Genomic DNA, 17,500 nt, shown 5'->3' on the forward strand with positions numbered 1-17,500 from the left:
GGAATGAATTGCGGACGAGCGGGTCTTTTTCGTGTGCGAATTTTCGTGCGCATACCCTCGCGTACGTTCGCGTGCTTCTGCGCGCTGCAGCGCTCTGTGAGTATTGTTAAAGGCGAGTGCGGGAGAGTGCTTGTGCTATAGTACGATTATGTGCATGACTTGTTTTCTATGTAAACTCTAAGCGGGAACGAATGTCTTTTGACTCTCTTTTTTTTTTTGCCACAGATATAACGCAGAAGTTGAACTGACTGGCGCACAAATACAGGGATGAAGGGATGAAGAACACAGGACGCGGACAAGCGCACAATGTACATAGACAAGCGCACAGAGCGCATGTCCGCGTCCTGCGTTTGTTCGTCCCTGTCTGAGTTTTTGAGCCAGTCAATTCAACTTCACCTATGTACCAACTAATCCGACAGCAGATGCTACTATGATATAACTGCTTTAAAGAGACACGCCAAACTCTCACTGGCGTAACAGGAGGAAAGGGGGGGGGGGAGTTCAAACCCCCCTTCCCCCCGCATTTACAATTTTGCATGTGGATATATACACTTCACATGCAAACGGACGTACGACATTACTTATATATCTGACAGTTATATTCGTCGCAAGAAAAAGTGAAAGGACTATTTTATTTCTTATAGTGCATGCTTCAGTGTTAGGGGGATCACTCCATTGCACCGTAACACGGGACCGAGATGAGGAAGTGTATGCTCGGCGTATGTGTACGTTAGTGTTGATATTGGTACCTGAAAATGCCACTAAGCAGTGTGCCAGCTTGTGTTCAATACTAAAATATTATCTGGGGTTTAACGTCCCAAACCACGATATGATTATGAAGGACGCCGTAGTGAAGGGTTCCGGAATTTCGACCACCCGGGTTCTTTAACGTGCACCTAAATCTAAGCACACAGGCCTCAAACATTTTCGCCTCGATCGAAAATGCAGCCGCCGCGGCCAGCTTGTGTTCATTCTTGATTACTTATGTCCGTACGTGGCTCTCAGTATGTTTGAAAAAGTTTCAGTTCAGCGTGCCTGATTGTCACTGATGCGTTTTTGGTGCTGTGTGTGCACACGTCGAGTCGTACTGCTAGTTTAGTGCGAACGTTCACGTGTGTGCTCATTTTCAATACACAAGTCGGGTGGCTGAGCGTTCATGCGATGATAAGATGAAATTTACCAATCTTCAAGGTGGAGATGGACTCCAGGAAAGGTGTACCACTGGGTGCTTGCTTTCGGTGCATTCGCGTACGCCCTGGGAGGTTCGCTACCAACGAAGAGAGTAAGTGAAACTCAATGACATTCACATTTTACAGCTTTGCTTTCCTCGTAAAAACTGTTCTATAGTTGAGCGGTGAAGGGGCGTCGTCTTTTTAGTGACACTAGCAAACGAGTGATGGCCTTGCTTCTTTTCCAACCACTTCCGGTCGAACATTTACTTCCGGTCTCACGAATACTCAGAAAATGCGTATTAAAAATACAGCTGGTACGAAATCTGTGGTTCAAGTCAAGATGTTTTCATGGGAACATATGATATCGAATCATAATTTTACTTAGAAGGAGGGTCGTTAAAATGTCATGACAAAGTTATGTGGCTGAATTTGCACACAGAAAAGCTAGAGTCCCCGATCTATTTCCTCAACGTAGCGTTTTTCAATAAAGCAAACAGAAATGCGATACGAAGCTCGCAAACTGTCTTAATTTTTCATGCTGCATACGTCAACAAACCGGTGTAATCTTCAAACAGCGCGGAGTCTGAGCATCCGTAGCTTCAGATATAACAGTTACGGTCTCCTGATTTATTTATACACACGAATGACTCACAAATACTGCAGGAATACTGCGAAACCTACATTATTCCTATCACTACAACAGAAATCTTCCTCTAGCGCCACCCTAGACGGACAAAACGAGAAGCGTTGAATTTCAAAGTGCCCCGTCTCTCATCGAGCTGCGGCGCGCAAAAAACATTTTTAGCTCAGGCGAAAGTGTCTTTTTCTAACTTCAAACCACACACCACCATCTGTACGTATTTTCTTTTGCTTCCCCTCTTCGTCTCTTTGACGGATAGCGTGGTACCAAGGAGGTCCTATAGAACCTCTGGAGTGGCAGTCCCGGCCGCCACCAACGGGAGCAAGTGAAGCCGCCGAGAGATAATGCTGCTAGATTGGAAGGAAACAGGGCGGGACCGCCATAGACTGCAATGAATACGCGCGGCGCGCGCGCTGGTTTGTAGTGCCACAATAAAAAAATCAGATGGAACCGCTTTAAAGTTACACCCACGAGAGTTGTTCCTCATCTCGTTTGGAAAGAAATTATGTCATGCGCCCTTTGTCAGCTGCAGACTTTCAGAATATCTGTTGTTGAATTGGTGCTTCGTATATGTGCGCGCTGGTGCACTGTATTACATACGTATACTATAACTGTGGGTTTCGTGATTAACGTGGGAAGTGTTCCGCTGATCAACTGGTGTCAGTGAGTCGTTCCAAGCGAACCGTCGAACCCTTAACGTGAAACATGCCATTTATCTCTGTCTGTATAACCACACATTGGCCGCGACATTCCAGAGAGGATGGAAATTTGGCGAGTTGGTGATCACGTCATTTCGTCAAGCACAGCGAGAATTTTTAAACGAGAAAAACAAAGCGGGAACACCAAGACAGCGCTCATCTTGTGTTTTTCCTCTCCGTTTTCTCCCCGCAAAAATGCGCGAGGTGCTTGGCAAAACGACATTTGACCAGCGCCGCGCGAGCTTTACTCGTCGTTGACGGTTTTGGGGGATTCAGCCGCCCCGCCCACCCTTCTTCAGGATTTTTCACTTGTGCACGTGTGATATATATATATATATATATATATATATATATATATAAACATATACATCACATACCCAACGTACAGAAGAGAGGTTGTACATTTGTTTTCGGTGTTCACGTATGTTCGTTCAGATTGGTTATTCTTATACCCTTCATGCGCCGTTTGCAGGGCTACCACAATGCTGTTCATGCTCAGAAAATTCAGGCATATGGAGATTTCAAAATATTGTACAAAGCTTTATTAAAGACGGTAGTCTTTCTTGGGGATCTTAAACGCAGAAATTTTGGTCTATCTTTCTGTCTGTCTTTCTGTTTGTCGGCACGTCACCCGATTCAGCGACCCGGCCAAAGTTGAACCACTTGCTTACCGCCTACCCATCTTGAACTGGTATGGCTGTTCATACTTGTGAACGTTGTCGATCAAAAAGTAAACATTACGCATATCTGAAGCGCAACATCATTAGGTAAGTATTAGGTGGTGTGTTCCTTTAATAGAAAATACATAGATACGCAATTTTAAAGACCCTAGTTTCTTAAGCTGCACTGAAAATGCGACTGCGCTGAAACTTGTCTTCCTCCGTGCCCTCTGCACAAGCTCATGTTGTGTTTCGGTTTCGGTTCAGTATTGTATTGTACGAATGACAGGGGGCGCCCCTCTGGCAATTCTGTTTTACCCAGGCGACGTGTAAATAAGAGAGTTTCTAGAGAGTACTCGAAGAGTGCGGACGTTTCTTCTCCTTCGGCGCATCGCCCCAAACAGCGTGTTCGGGCTGGCCGGCTTCCCCACCGGTCGCGTTGGTCACCGCCGGTCTTCGCCTGCCGCTGCGCCGGGACCACCAGCCCGCAACACAGCCCTCATGTTTCCCGACGTATTGCCAGATGGCGTCCATATCTCACGCAGCGCCTCTTCTATCGTCTTTAGACGACATTTGCAGCGAAGCACGCAGATACGCGGCCAATTTTTTGTAGTACTCAATCGCGAGGTTGTTTACATGTGCAAGACAATACAAAAATCATACACTTAACATCGTGATCGGCTTTTCTTGACACAGCCGGACGATATGCATGAGGATATGATAACAGGATACGGCAAGGTTCTGTTAAAGAGGCGCCATACATTTTCTTTGTGGAAAACATTTATTGCACATTTAACTGATATTGCGTGTGCATAGCTGTGCATTCGTGCAAGTAAATACAACAGGAAACCGATAAACAAAACATATGTAATACACACAAGAGGTACGTACAAATGGCAAGAGGCAGAAATGTGCGATACGTGCAAATGGCAAGCGGCAGAAATGTGTTGCAAAACGACATTTCGAGTTTCAGAGATGTAATGGCCCATTGATTGTTTATTGATTGCTGAATATTATAGTCCTTGAAAGTAGGGTTCGCACTCTCTTTTTGCAATTTGCACAGTTGGTTTCCTTGGTGATGTGATGTATGCGGATTTTGATGTAGTATTCGGCAATCTTTTTTGGCAGCTTATATATATGGTTCTCTAGAGGGCCGTAGTCAAGAAGGTGATGGACAAGCTCTGCAAACCACGACCTGTCGGACTGCACAACACAGCAACGGAGCTCTTTGAAGCTCAACGAACAGCTCAAATTTGCCGATTGTCCCTCACAAAAGCAGACACCAGGATCCTCCTGGAGGCAGGGCTGCAACCCCTGTTCATGCCCCCCGAGAAAGACAAGATCTCCTCGGCGATAAGAGGGGCCATATGCGTCGACCCGGTCCCCAGGAACATCCATCCCGCACACAATGAAGGGCGAAGAAAAGCAAGAGCCGAGGCCATCCTGGGGAAGATCGATTCCAGCTCAACCGCCATGTTTGTTGATGCAGCCAAATACTGGAAGAAGGACGCGTATGTCGTCACAGTCGTCAATGCCAAGGGATCACTAGTTAACGCGGCCACGGTGGTCACCGGCTTCACTCACGAAGCCGAGGAACTGGCTATCGCGGTAGCTCTGCAAGAACAAAGAAGGGACCTCACCATCTTTTCAGACTCACGAACTGCCATCAGGTTATTTTCATCCGGCTTCGTCATCGCCGCAGCCGCAAGCGTTGTTAATAAGACGACTGCTGAGGCTAACGAAGGGGAAGATCCCCTAACGCACATCATATGGTTCCCGGCCCACATGGGTGACATATCCTCCCCAACCGGCAACCCTAACGAGAGGGCTCACCAGCTAGCGCGTGAACTTGCTACCCGCGGCGGTGACCGGCCATCTCAGACGGGACGGGAACGGGGATGCATGGACTTCAAGGATCCATTATTATCGTTCCACAAGATCACCTCAGCTCACAAACTAGGGCGTAGGCTCTTCCCCCCTCCACACCCTAAATTGAATAAAGCGCAAGCGGTCACACTACGACAACTACAGACAAAAACGTACATCAGTCCAGCCATGCTAAACAGAATCGATCCAGACTTTTCACCTCACTGTCAGCACTGTAATCACGAGCACTGCAATTTCGAACACATGTTCTGGCTGTGCCCCTTTAATTCGGGGTCAGGATTATCGGACAAACCCTCCTGGGAGGCTGCCATGCGCAGCATGGAACTCAACAAACAACTCCTGGCAGTCCAGAGGGCCCGGGACATCGCCGAGAGGCTGCAGCTTCCGGCACCTACCTGGGTGGAGCCACCTGGCTGAGCTAGCGGGACCTCCAGTCGCGTTCAGCTTCTGCCACTTTTGGACCACAATAAAGTTCTGACTGACTCACTCGAGAACCATTTTTAGGATTTCCATAATCAGTGGCCCGCACCTTTTGTGCATTGCCCTTACATCAATGTGCTGTGCCTGCAGTACTCGGAGACCTTTCTCAGCAGCCTCGCAAATGTACAGCACATACTTAGATGGTGCCACCAGACCACCACGACTTTTCGCTTTAGTAAGTGCTGGGACTTCCTTTGACTGCAGCGCAGCCACGCACTCTTCACAAGTCGTGCTGTCTCGTACTTTGCGCGCCATAAATCCTGCAACATCCGGCACAACAGCATCAACAAATGGCGACAGGTTCCATGGCAGGTCTACGCGATAGGTGTACTCGTGGTCATCATCAAACGGCTCAAGGATAGAACATCTTCTTTGGTGGGTGACTGCTGTTGATTCGACTTGGCTGACGGCACTTGACACAGTCAGCACCGTTACAGCATCTGCAGCACAGTTCCCAGCGTCAGATGACTTCACCTCTGTCTGCATGAGTAGACGCTTGTATGCTGCTGTGAATTGACAGGCAATTGGATTGTTGTTGAAGCCCCCGTTGCCTCTGATGCATCCAAAGAAAATTTCCAAGTGGTCCTGCGACATCTTGTGGATCAACAAGTACTTCAGTTTTCCTGTGGCTACAAGACGTTCAAAGAGATCTGCAGTGCTGTGCATGCAAATGAGCAGGCCGACAAATCCGGTTTTCTTCAAGCTCTCAATTACAGGGCGCCCATTTGCGTCAGTTAGCTCAGTGATGTAATTTTCAGCTTCTTGCACAAAAGCCTTCCATGAGGCAGCATTCTCATTGCGTAGTGCAGCTTTAAAAGACTTGGCAAGAGGATTTCATGAATTAGGCAAGTCAAAAAGCCTGTCGAAAATGCGTATAAACCTTGCTGTGGCATGTGCACCTTGGAATTGTGGTAATCTCTCCTTTGTGAAGCCTGGTTCTCCATTCACGGCCTTGTACCACTCGCTCAGGGTGCGTGGTGTTGGTAAAGCATTATTAAACTTTGCGCGCACATACTCGTACGCGGCTGAAGAATAAAAATGCAAAGTCAAAGCAAAGGCACGCAACTCGCGAGGATATTGGACGCTTTCTTTCTTGGTTGCTCTGCTAAGCAGCTGCAAGATATCCGAGGAGAATGTGGCTTCGAAGAATTCGAGTCCGTTTTCTGATAATAGACCCCTGTCTGTCAACTCCCTAACAAGTTTCCTGGAGGCATCGAAGCGCTTCGAAAGTCTACACTTGCTTTGTTGCAAAGTCTTCACCTTCTTTTTAAATGCAAAGCATTTCTTAGTGAACCTCAGGCATTTTGGCCGTTTCTATCTATCTATCTATCTATCTATCTATCTATCTATCTATCTATCTATCTATCTATCTATCTATCTATCTATCTATCTATCTATCTATCTATCTATCTATCTATCTATCTATCTATCTATCTATCTATCTATCTATCTATCTATCTATCTATCTATCTATCTATCTAGCCGCCTACGTCTGGGCGCTCTCCTGGTCGTCTCCATAACTTGTAATATATAAAAATTGGCATAGCAGGGGATCAGTGTATGACGAACACGATTCGCTGGTAATAACATGAATAACGCAAAATACTTGTCGCGTACGTCATGAAACCCTTTCTCTCAGTCACGTGTGGCACATACCCGTAAGCCAGAGTTAATGCTATGCGGATAGGTGCCACAGGTGACACAGAGTCTCAACCAACACAGTAACCGCGAACACACACATTGACCGGCAAGGAAAGTGATATTAATATTTATTGTTGGGGTTTTATGTCCCAAAACCATGATATGATTATGAGAGACGTCGTAGCGAAGGACTCTAAAAATTTTGACCATCGGGTATCCTTTAACGTGCACCGAGATCGCACAGAACACGGGCATCTAGCATTTTGCCTCCATCGAAAATGCAACAGCCGCAGCCGGGATCGAACCCGTGACCTTCGAGGCCGAGCACCTTAAGCGCTACACCACCGCGGCGGATGCAAGGAAAGTAAGGAAACTGAAGGCAGAACACTTCTGGAAGACGCTCAACTATCATCCACTCGTCCACGTGGTCCGCAACGTGGGCCGCGTGGATTACGCAAAAACCGCAGTCAATGCTTCCTACAATAAATCTGCTGAGAGAACCAGGTCTCTCATCGTTACCGGTGACTTCAACATTGATTATCAAGACCCAACAACGCTTGCTCCTTATACCACGTGAAAGACGGATTGCATGTGGAGAGAGCATCAAAACACCTCGCTACCACGTCCACGACAGGAGGCCTCATGGATCATTTCATCGTAAGAGGCATCCAGGATTTCCACCAGCTGCACTATACCTCGCACTTCACTACATTTAGGCTCCTCATTGCCGCGATCACGAACGGATCCGATTAACAAGTCCGGTTCAGCTGCTGGTGCTGACTGATCACGATGATGATGACCTCGTTCAAGAACTGTCAAGAACCCCTTCTACACATACACACGGGTTCGTGAAACGTGAGTGCGTTCTCCGTCATAACGGACAAGTATAAGCATAACAACTGTAAGTGTGACTGCAACATACATGCAGTGCGCCTGCGCGTGTCGCTCGGCTGTGAATATATCTAGGGAAACTTTCCTGAATGAAGCTTAGTTGCGAGTAACGCCTCTCCTGTGCATCTGTGTTCCTTCTTTGTCCTGTTCGGATTCGCGCTATCCAGTATTGAAGAATATAAGCACTACGTATCAGCTCACCGCGTCTGGCTTGGTAACACCCATGTTGCTGTTGCCATCGTTACGCAACTGTAAAGAACTGGTTATATAATACATATGCGACTCTTCAACATATGAGTGTGCGTATACCACTTCCATATTTCTCTAGCGTCATTCTGTAACGTTTCGGTCAATGTGAAATATTACACCACAGTCACCATCGCTCTTATGCTTCGCATAACATCGATTCCCACGGTACGTGGGATCTGCCGAATTTTATTAAGTTGCTCAACATCCTTTTCGGCAGCTCTTACTTTCTGCTGACAGAAAGCTTTAGGAAAAGTCGTTGGCATAGTATTGTCTTCAATCGACTGCTCTATGTCCATAACGGGCGACAAGGGTACCCGGGGCTTCGGTGGGTCTCTTTTCCTCTTTGGCTACAAAGAAAAAAAAACGTCTAGAGAAATTGACTCTTTCTATCCTTTGCGCTTGCTTTGGTAACTATTGCGGAACAAAGGCTTTAGTATATATTGGGTGTTTCAAGAAATGTGCCGGAAAATTCTCAATATTACGGAGAACGCGACATTTGGTCGCCTCCTTCATAGGCGGTTTTTTTCTTTTGTGGGTCGGTAGATTACCAGAGACACAAATAACAACATTATAAAGAAGGTTGAAATAATTAACGCTTAAGTTAGAGACTACAGGCAATTAAGTAAATTGGGAAGTTGCCGGTAATTTTCGCGGAGTGATGAAACTCCAACCATTTATAGGTGAAACCAAAACCGAAGCGCCCAAGTCGCATGCAACCGCCAAACTCCAGGAGACGTGCCCCGAATGAACCGTTAAGGAACGATTACAGTGCTTCTAATTCTGCATTCACTAACCTGCGTGGGTGACATGTGCTATCGCGGCAAGCGCAGCCCGCACAGCCTCGAAACGAGGTAGCTCGACCTCTCATGCCGCGTCCTTCGGTGTTTCGGTTTCGGTTTCGCCTGCAAGATTGGCTGGATTTCAAAAGAGTTACATCTTATTTTGCCGCAATTTCTTGTTTTCGTAACTAATGGTATTGAAGCTACGTCAAGGAGGTAGAAACTAAGAGGGTTTTGTAGATGCGCTGGGAAAGCAGGAAAAATTGTAGGTACACTGCCAGGCCGCAGTTTGGTCGTCTGTCCCTTTCTGTCGAAGCAGCATTCTTCGAAGTGAATGGAGCAGAGGTGGTCACCGTCCTTAGTTCTCCAACCACTTCTTCGAACGGCACGATCCCAGGCAGAACCACAAGCACGATATGCGCCAGAAAAATATCTCGTGCAAGAGGACATAGTTTCCCCTTGTGCAAGGGAACGTAATAACTATATACAGGTTGTCCCCCATAACTTGTGCCAAGACTTTGAAAATGAAAGGCACTCTAGAGGAAAATTGAACCAAACGTATACTACTCGCATCTAGCCAATAGATACTCAGGCTTTTTTTATTTTTCCGTAAACTAATTAGTTAATTATTTTTAATTGCCTAACTTTTTAATTATTGACTGAAAACTCAAAATATGAACACTGAGCTGTAGAGCACTTTTAGAAACCACGGACTGAATTGTTTCCTGTACGATACGACTCGCTGTGTTATTTTTTCCGCGTTGTAAAGAAAGTCCGCGAAATTTGAAAAGAGGCCATGTGACGGACCGCGAGCGCACTGCTATAGTGCTGCTCTCAAACGTGCAACCGGTGAACGAGGTCGCCCGCGGCATGGCCGCCGGCTGATCTCGGAGGCCATGCCCGCGGCTGCCGCGGGGAAGTGACAGGGTGCTTTGATAGTGGCCGAAGTTTGGGCGTCCGTCTTTCGTTGAATGACGGTGCAAATGCACACTGCTGGCCGAGCGCTGCGGCGGTGATAAAGCTGTCACGACTGCGAGGAAAAAAAACAGCAGTTTGATTCTGATTCATGTAGATAGGACGAAACGCGACAGAATGATGAAATGCTTCGACGGCTGCTGCAATTCGAGATTTCTCTCCCCGGTTCTACTCGCGCGGCGTCGCGTCATGGGAGAGGAGGTGGCTATCACGTGACCATTCTATGGCTTTTACAGGCTATTCTCACGTCTTGGACCGTTAAACAATGCATATTGAATTTGAATTTGAATCGAGCCTCGACCAATCCCGTGCAGCTCATAGAACGCTCGCAGGCTTTACCGGGCGTTTGATCTGGTTGTCTGCGGCTCTGCGGCGGCTTCGAGTGGGCGAGGAGAAGCGTCGGCGCGCCGGCATCTTTTAAAGACGATAGTCTTTCTTGGGGAACCTAAACGCCTAAATTTTGGTCTGTCTTTCTGTCTGTCTGTCTTTCTGTTTGTCGGCACGTCCCTCGATTCAGCCACCCGGCCAAAGTTGAACCACTTGCTTACCGCCCACCCATCTTGAACTGGTATGGCTGTTCATAATAGTGAACGTTGTCGATCAAAAAGTAAATATTACGCATATCTGAGGCATAACATCATTAGGTAAGTATTAGGTGGTGTGTTCGTTTAATAGAAAATACATAGATACGCAATTTTAAAGACCTTGATGGTATGCGTTTAACGTTGAGACAGTAACGCTGAAGCGATCAGCGGTCCAAGCCGAGCAAGCGCGAGCGCCAACAACAACCGTCTTCGTCTTCTTCTTTCGCAGGCGTTCTTGTCTGCGCCCTACCATGTTACAAATCACTCCCCCGCGGAAAAGGAGCCATCCTGGCGACCTAAGGAACAGGTACAACTGATGGGTCATAATGCGGCTTCAGTCGATCGACGTGAACAGTCTCGCGGCCGCGACGACGGCGGTCCGTAGATGATTGAACAGGCTCAATCATATAGTTAATTGGGGATGCTTGACGTAGGACGCGGTAGGGGCCTTCGTACTTAGGCAGTAGCTTTCTGGAAAGGCCAGGAGCGGAGGAGGGAACGCGAAGCCACACCAACGTTCCAGGCGAATACGACTGAGGAGGCAGGTTTTCGTCGTGACGGTCCTTCTGGCCCTACTCGCCCTACAATGTTACAACCCTAGTTTCTTAAGGTGCGCTGAAAATGCGACTGCGCTGAAACTTGTCTTCCTCCGTGCCCTCTGCACAAGCTCATGTTGTGTTTCGGTTTCGGTTCAGTATTGCATTGTACGAATGACAGGGGGCGCCGCTCTGGCATTCCTGTTTTACCCAGGCGACGTGTGAAGAGTAAGAGAGTTTGTGGAGAGTACTCGTTGAGTGCGGACGTTTCTTCTCCTTCGGCGCATCGCGCCAAACAGCCTGTTTGGGCTGGCCGGCGTCCCCACCGGTCGCGTTGGTCACCGCCGGTCTTAGCCTGCCGCTGCGCCGGGACTACCAGCCCGCAACACAGCACTCATGTTTCCCGACGTATTGCCAGATGGCATCCATATCTCACGCAGCGCCTCTTCTATCGTCTTTAGACGACATTTGCAGCGAAGCACGCAGATACACGGCCAATTTTTAATACTTGTTTTTTTTTCGTCGTTCGCGCTTCTTGGGTGAGCGGCTGGGGCCGTGCTATCGTGGTGCCGTTTGAAAGCGGCCGCGCGCGCGCTTTGTTGACGCGTTCGTTTGTCGTTTGTGACAAAGCAGCTGACATGCTGTACTCGAATGAGCAACGAGCGGATATGGTTCTGGCCCTAGGTGCATCACGCGGAAACAGAAGGCAGGCAGTCAAGCTGTTTCAATGCTGGCATCCAGGTACGCGGCCGAGCTCAATGACCATTGTGCGTACTTATGAAACGCTGAAAGAGACTGGTACATTTACCACGAAACGGCACAAATCTTCAGTTTTGGGCGAGGAAGTGGAGAGGAATATCCTGTCCAAGTTTTCTGCAGATCCCCAGGCAAGTGTCCGTAGTGTGGGTGCTGAACTGGTGTCTCGAAATCTTCGGTGTGGAGAATACTAAAGAAGAGACAACTTCATTCCTACCACGTGCAGCTGCACCAAGCATTGGAGCCTTGCGACTTCCAGAATCGCACATACTTTGCAAATTGGATCCTAATCAAGACCGAAGAAGACCCAGGCTTCGTGAACAAGGTACTTTGGACAGACGAAGCTAACTTCTCGCGCAATGCTCAAGTGAACCTCCACAACGCTCACTATTGGAGTGACAAGAACACTCACTGGGTTTGGCAGGCGCGTCACCAATATCAGTGGTCAATCAATGTGTGGTGTGGCATTTACGGTGGTACTATAATCGGACCTGTCTTCTTCGACAGCACACTTACAGGCGAACAATATGTCAAGGATATCTTGGATGGACCACTTGAAAATTTTCTGTGCGAAGTTCCACTGGCTAGGATTAAAGATATCTGGTATCAGCATGATGGAGCTCCTACGCACGGAAGCAGCAATACGTGCAATTGGCTGGATAAAGTTTTCCCGCAGCAGTGGATAGGGCGGCACGGGCCCATTGCTTGGACAGCACGGTCTCCAGATTTAAACCCCCTTGATTTTTTTCTTTGGGGGTACGTCAAGAGTCAGGTATACCAGGCACCGACCACAACATCAGGTAATCTAAAAGAAAAAACAAGACAAGTTTGCAACTCCATTCCCGACACCATAGTCAAGAACGTCACGGAAAATCTGATAAAGAGATGCCAGAGTTGTATTGCAGCAGATGGCGACCTCTTTGAACATGTTCTGTAATTGCGGCTTAATTTTACGAGCACCGATCACCGAAAACAAAAAAAAAAGTCTCCTCATGTCGTTCGCCTACCAACGCCACCCGTCACTAGCTTCACGTCGTCGCCTCCTTTTACGCATCTCAAGTTCAAAAGAGACAATTAACTATTTTCTTGTTTTATTTATCCCTCTCGGATGCTTATCTCGGCAGCGCTCGGCCAGCAGCGTCCATTTGCAACGTCATTCAACGAAAGACGGATGCCCAAACATCGGCCACTTTCAAGGCACCCTGTCGCTTCCCCGTGGCAGCCGCGGGCGACCTCGTTCATCAGTTGCACGTTTGAGAGTCACGTGGCCTCTTTTAAAATTTCGCGGGCTTTCTTTAAAATGCGGAAAAAATAACACCGCGAGTCGTATCGTACAGGAAACAATTCAGTCCGTGGTTTCTAAAAGTGCTTTTCAGCTCAGTGTTCATATTTAGGTTTTCAGCCAATAATTAAAAGTTTGCACTTTCCAGGGCTACCAGCCTCGACGGCCTATATCTCACCAATGCAAAAGGTGACCTCAGGTTCCGACATGTCGCCGGCTCTATCGCCACAGTCAGACGACGACATGACCCGGCTAGCAAACAGGTCTCTAGACATTGTCTTTGACCGGGCTACCGCCTTCATTCGATGCCACGACCACAACAATCAGCTCACGCTTGCCGCTCTCAACGTGCAGTCTGTGCACGCGCACGTACAGTCTGTACGCGACCTCGCAAAAGAAGCTGTTCTCACAGAAACTGGCGCGTTAGCACTTTCAGAAACCAGGAGCTACGAGCCCACTGTGTCGTCCTCAGCAAGCGGCTCCATTGAAGGTGTGCAGGCGTGGGCACGTATAAGAACACGGTGATGCATGACTTCAACGTAGGCCGCATCCCAATTCGCCGGCCGCAAGACACAGAACGCACATAGACAATCAGCGGAATCGGCGAGGTCTGCGTTGCGCAAGCAATTACAATAACAAGGACATTCCGCTCGCCGCCATCTACCTGAGAACTCTCACGAACCCCTTCCACACATGCACACGGTTTTGTGAAACGTGCGTGCGGTCTCCATCATAACGGACAAGTAAAAGCACTTCATATCATCTGAGCATTCCATCAGCAAACTTCCCAGTCCTAGTGTGGAGTTGTAGATACGATGAGTATGAAGAACCTGCTATGACTCTAGTACCTTAAATTCTCACTTATTAAACAAAATATGTGGCTGACAAAGCAAGGTACTTCGCAGAAGTCTTCAGGATAAGCCGAGTGCCAATTTCTTTACTGTTAGAACCCTGTAATATAAATTAAGTCTTTCTTAAGTAGATGACCAAGTTCAGTCGATTAATACTTAAGCAAACCACATTGAGCTGGTTGTGTATAGTTAAAAGATTATAAATGACTACGAATTTATATACTACGTGTCGTTCCTTGCCCTCCTACTTTTCCCAGCTTGGGTGGGTGGTGGACGGAAAAGCGGTGAAGTGGGCCTTTTCTCCTCCCCTCCGGTTCCTCCAAGTAAATAGCCTAGGTAAACTGTGTAACCTCAAATTGTCCTTGAAAAAATGTGGGTGATTATAACGTTAAACTCCCATGCATTGTTTCCTTCCGTATCGGTCGTTAGCTGCTAATGACTGGCCGAAATTTTCTGGGTCATGCTCACAGCACCTGCTCGTAAAACGACGCAACAAATGACGCGTAAGCGATCCACCGCGTAATTTCCACGTACGCATGACTGCGCAAAAAATAATAATAATAATGAACTATTTTCAATACGGCGTATTGTTTGTCATTGGTTCTTCGGTATTCATCAAAAATTTTCAATGTGCCATAAAATCGCCTCCAATTTTTACGCGACGTCACAAGTCTGCGAAAACTAGCGGCGTTAAAATGAAGTGTGCACAATAAGAAGCACATTACTGTGCTGAACAATAACTCTTTTTTTTTTTTTCGGAATAGCCAGACAGTGTCTCTTTCTGAACGCAATTTAAGAAGGCTGCCCGCCAATCACATTGGCAGCGGCTGCTTATAGCAGCGGGCGAGATGGATTCATATGTGTATGATAGATACTTTTTGTTGTAGTATAACGATGCTGAGCTGTTTTTGCGCGTGTAGAACTCTCTGTGAACTCATCGTTGCTGAAAAAGAGGTAGAGAGAGAAATAAACATTATTAGTAACAGACACCATGTTTTGCAGGTAGGCAGCCTTCTTAGTCCAGAAAACCCGGGACGCTGATCATCTCCCTGGTGAGGTAGATCAAGTAACGGGTCAAACTTGAAAGCTGGACTTCTCAATGTACTCGGGTCCACTGCCTTGTTACAAGCCGCCACGATCTCTGCAGGCTACCGTAAGATAAGCCAAGTGAAGCAGGCTAATCGGAGACTAAAGTAGGAATCGATTTTAGCTGTCCTGGCTGGGCACAACTTAGATACTGGACACTTCTCCACACTCGTCAACTCACAGCAGCTTGAATATGGAGCAGTGGCGATGCTATTCGTTTTCAAAGAAACTGAATTTCCTGAAAAAGGAGAGCGTTTGATGAGGCTATAAAACGTTTACTGGTTCTAGCCAATATTTGCGTCGCGGATTACTTAAATTTCAGGCCAGGCAGGACAAAATAAAATCATGACAGACTGCTGTAATGTATAGAGCCCCTACTGAGCGATAGCTTCCTCTGCAATGCTCGAGCGCAAGACGCACAAGCGTGGAATCGCCAACCCGCACCGCAGGTAGCCTATGTGCGTGGTCATGACACACAGAAGACAGTCGTCACAGCAGAATCGTAGGACAAATTTTATTACAAAATTACGTTATTGGTGCGTCCAAGTAAAACATTGCCTGACTTGTTAGCTTCCCAGTCTGCAGCCGACAACAACCACTATCGAAAGTGGGGGGGGGGGGGGGCTCCGCCCCCCTGACATTTCTGAGAGGGGGGGGCTAGCGCCCCCTTGCCCCCCCCCCCCGGTAGATACGCCTATGTATCTATGTTGCTGTTGGCATCGTTGCGCAACTCTAAACAACTGTTTATATAGCACATATGAGACTCTTCAACATATATGTGTGCGTATACCATTTGCACATACCTTTAGCGTCATATTGTAACGTTTAGCTCAATGTAAAAAAAATTACGCCACGGTCATCTTCCCGCCATACGTGGGATCCGCCGAACTCTTTTCATCTGCGCGCACTTCATTCTGTTGTTCTTTAAGTTCCACAGAATCTTCTCAACAATTGAAACATTCAGACCTTGCTCTTTATTAATGCGAAGTTGGGTTTCTGGTGCTAGTGTAGTGACGTTACAACAGGTACCAGAAAAATCACCTAATATTTTCAATGTTCTTACAACTTACTGCAATATGTCCCGTGTAAGATTAGAATCTTCGGTTCTTTCTTCACTTGTATGGTGACACAGCCATTTCGTCTGTTTCTTGCACCGACGACACGGGTTCAATTTTCAGCCACGCGGTCGCACTCCGAAGGACCGAAGTGTGAGAACACCCGAGTATTTAGATTTAGATGACCATTACCTAACCCTAAATTCTCAGTGATTCCTGGGTACAATCAGTCCCCCATTTAGGGTGCCTCATAATGTGACTTGAATTTGACACAATATTTATTTATTTATTTATTTATTTATTTATTTATTTATTTATTTATTTATTTATTTATTTATTTATTTATTTATTTATTTATTTATTTATTTACTAGGTTACTTTCTACTGAGCCATATGCGGAGTTCCTTCAACGACAGCCCCTTTGGTCTTAAGCAAAGGCAGGTAAGCTGCTGGCGGTTACATATATGGCACTGGGTGTTATAGCCAGTCGTCATACAAATGCACATTTGAATGTGTTAGGTAAATACTTAACACAACGCAATCCCTTCATATCTTGCTCGTATGATAGGCGTTTTCCTTGGACCTTCCGATCAATAATGTCTCGAAAATTATGCCTATATGGTCTCATTTATTTAGCTCTTCATGTTTCTCTGTGCGTCCTTTCTTTTCTTCCCTTCGCCAGTGCTCTTCCCTAAGCAGCGCTTGCACATTCAGGAGCGGTTGTGCACGGTGAAAAATAAAGATACATCGCATGCAAATATTATAATAGATAATCGGCTCTGTATTCTTGCACTGTGCACCACCTGGTCGAATAACTTTCTGCTGTGCATGACCTGCCTTACCTGCAGAGGGAACCTAGCAAAAGCCGGTGCACGCGGTAAAAGTGCCAGAGAAGAAAACAATGGGCACATTATTTAAAAAGCGGGCCAAGTTGCGTTCTTACTCGAGGGCTTTGGTGAACTGGGCCGGTACCGTGCATGTCGAAATCTACGTAATCGCGCTATTCACCGCGAGATCGGGCTACAGGTGGCAGCACCGTCGCCGCGCTAGTGTGGATAGGCGGTTGTCAGCGCGTATACAAACGTGCACAACAGCACTTCGTCGTGAGCGATGTGACCCGATTTCCGGCAAACAAAATGCGTTGACTGCAGCTTTGTGGTAATAGGTGCGCTCTTCATTCCCGAAATAATGCACGAAGCGCGCCGAACGTTACAATTACTTGTGAGAGAAGCGCATTCTGCCAACCAACGGGTAGCTCGCCTTCGGCGACAGTCGGCGT

At 47.2% G+C, this 17,500-nt stretch overlaps 1 protein-coding gene across 1 annotated transcript in view; it reads left to right on the forward strand.

Annotated features, from left to right (window-relative positions):
- The first annotated feature begins 1,195 nt into the window (after nt 1-1,195).
- LOC119375212 (uncharacterized) overlaps nt 1,196-17,500 on the forward strand; it is a 26,170-nt gene continuing 9,865 nt past the window's right edge. Inside the window, exons 1-2 of the mRNA XM_037645398.2 lie at nt 1,196-1,282; nt 16,595-16,662. Of these exons, the coding sequence (XP_037501326.2) occupies nt 1,198-1,282; nt 16,595-16,662 (153 nt within the window). The 5' untranslated portion in view covers nt 1,196-1,197. The remainder of the gene's footprint in view (nt 1,283-16,594; nt 16,663-17,500) is intronic.

Source organism: Rhipicephalus sanguineus, chromosome 11, assembly GCF_013339695.2.
Source record: "Rhipicephalus sanguineus isolate Rsan-2018 chromosome 11, BIME_Rsan_1.4, whole genome shotgun sequence".
Classification (NCBI taxonomy): Eukaryota; Metazoa; Arthropoda; class Arachnida; order Ixodida; family Ixodidae; genus Rhipicephalus; species Rhipicephalus sanguineus.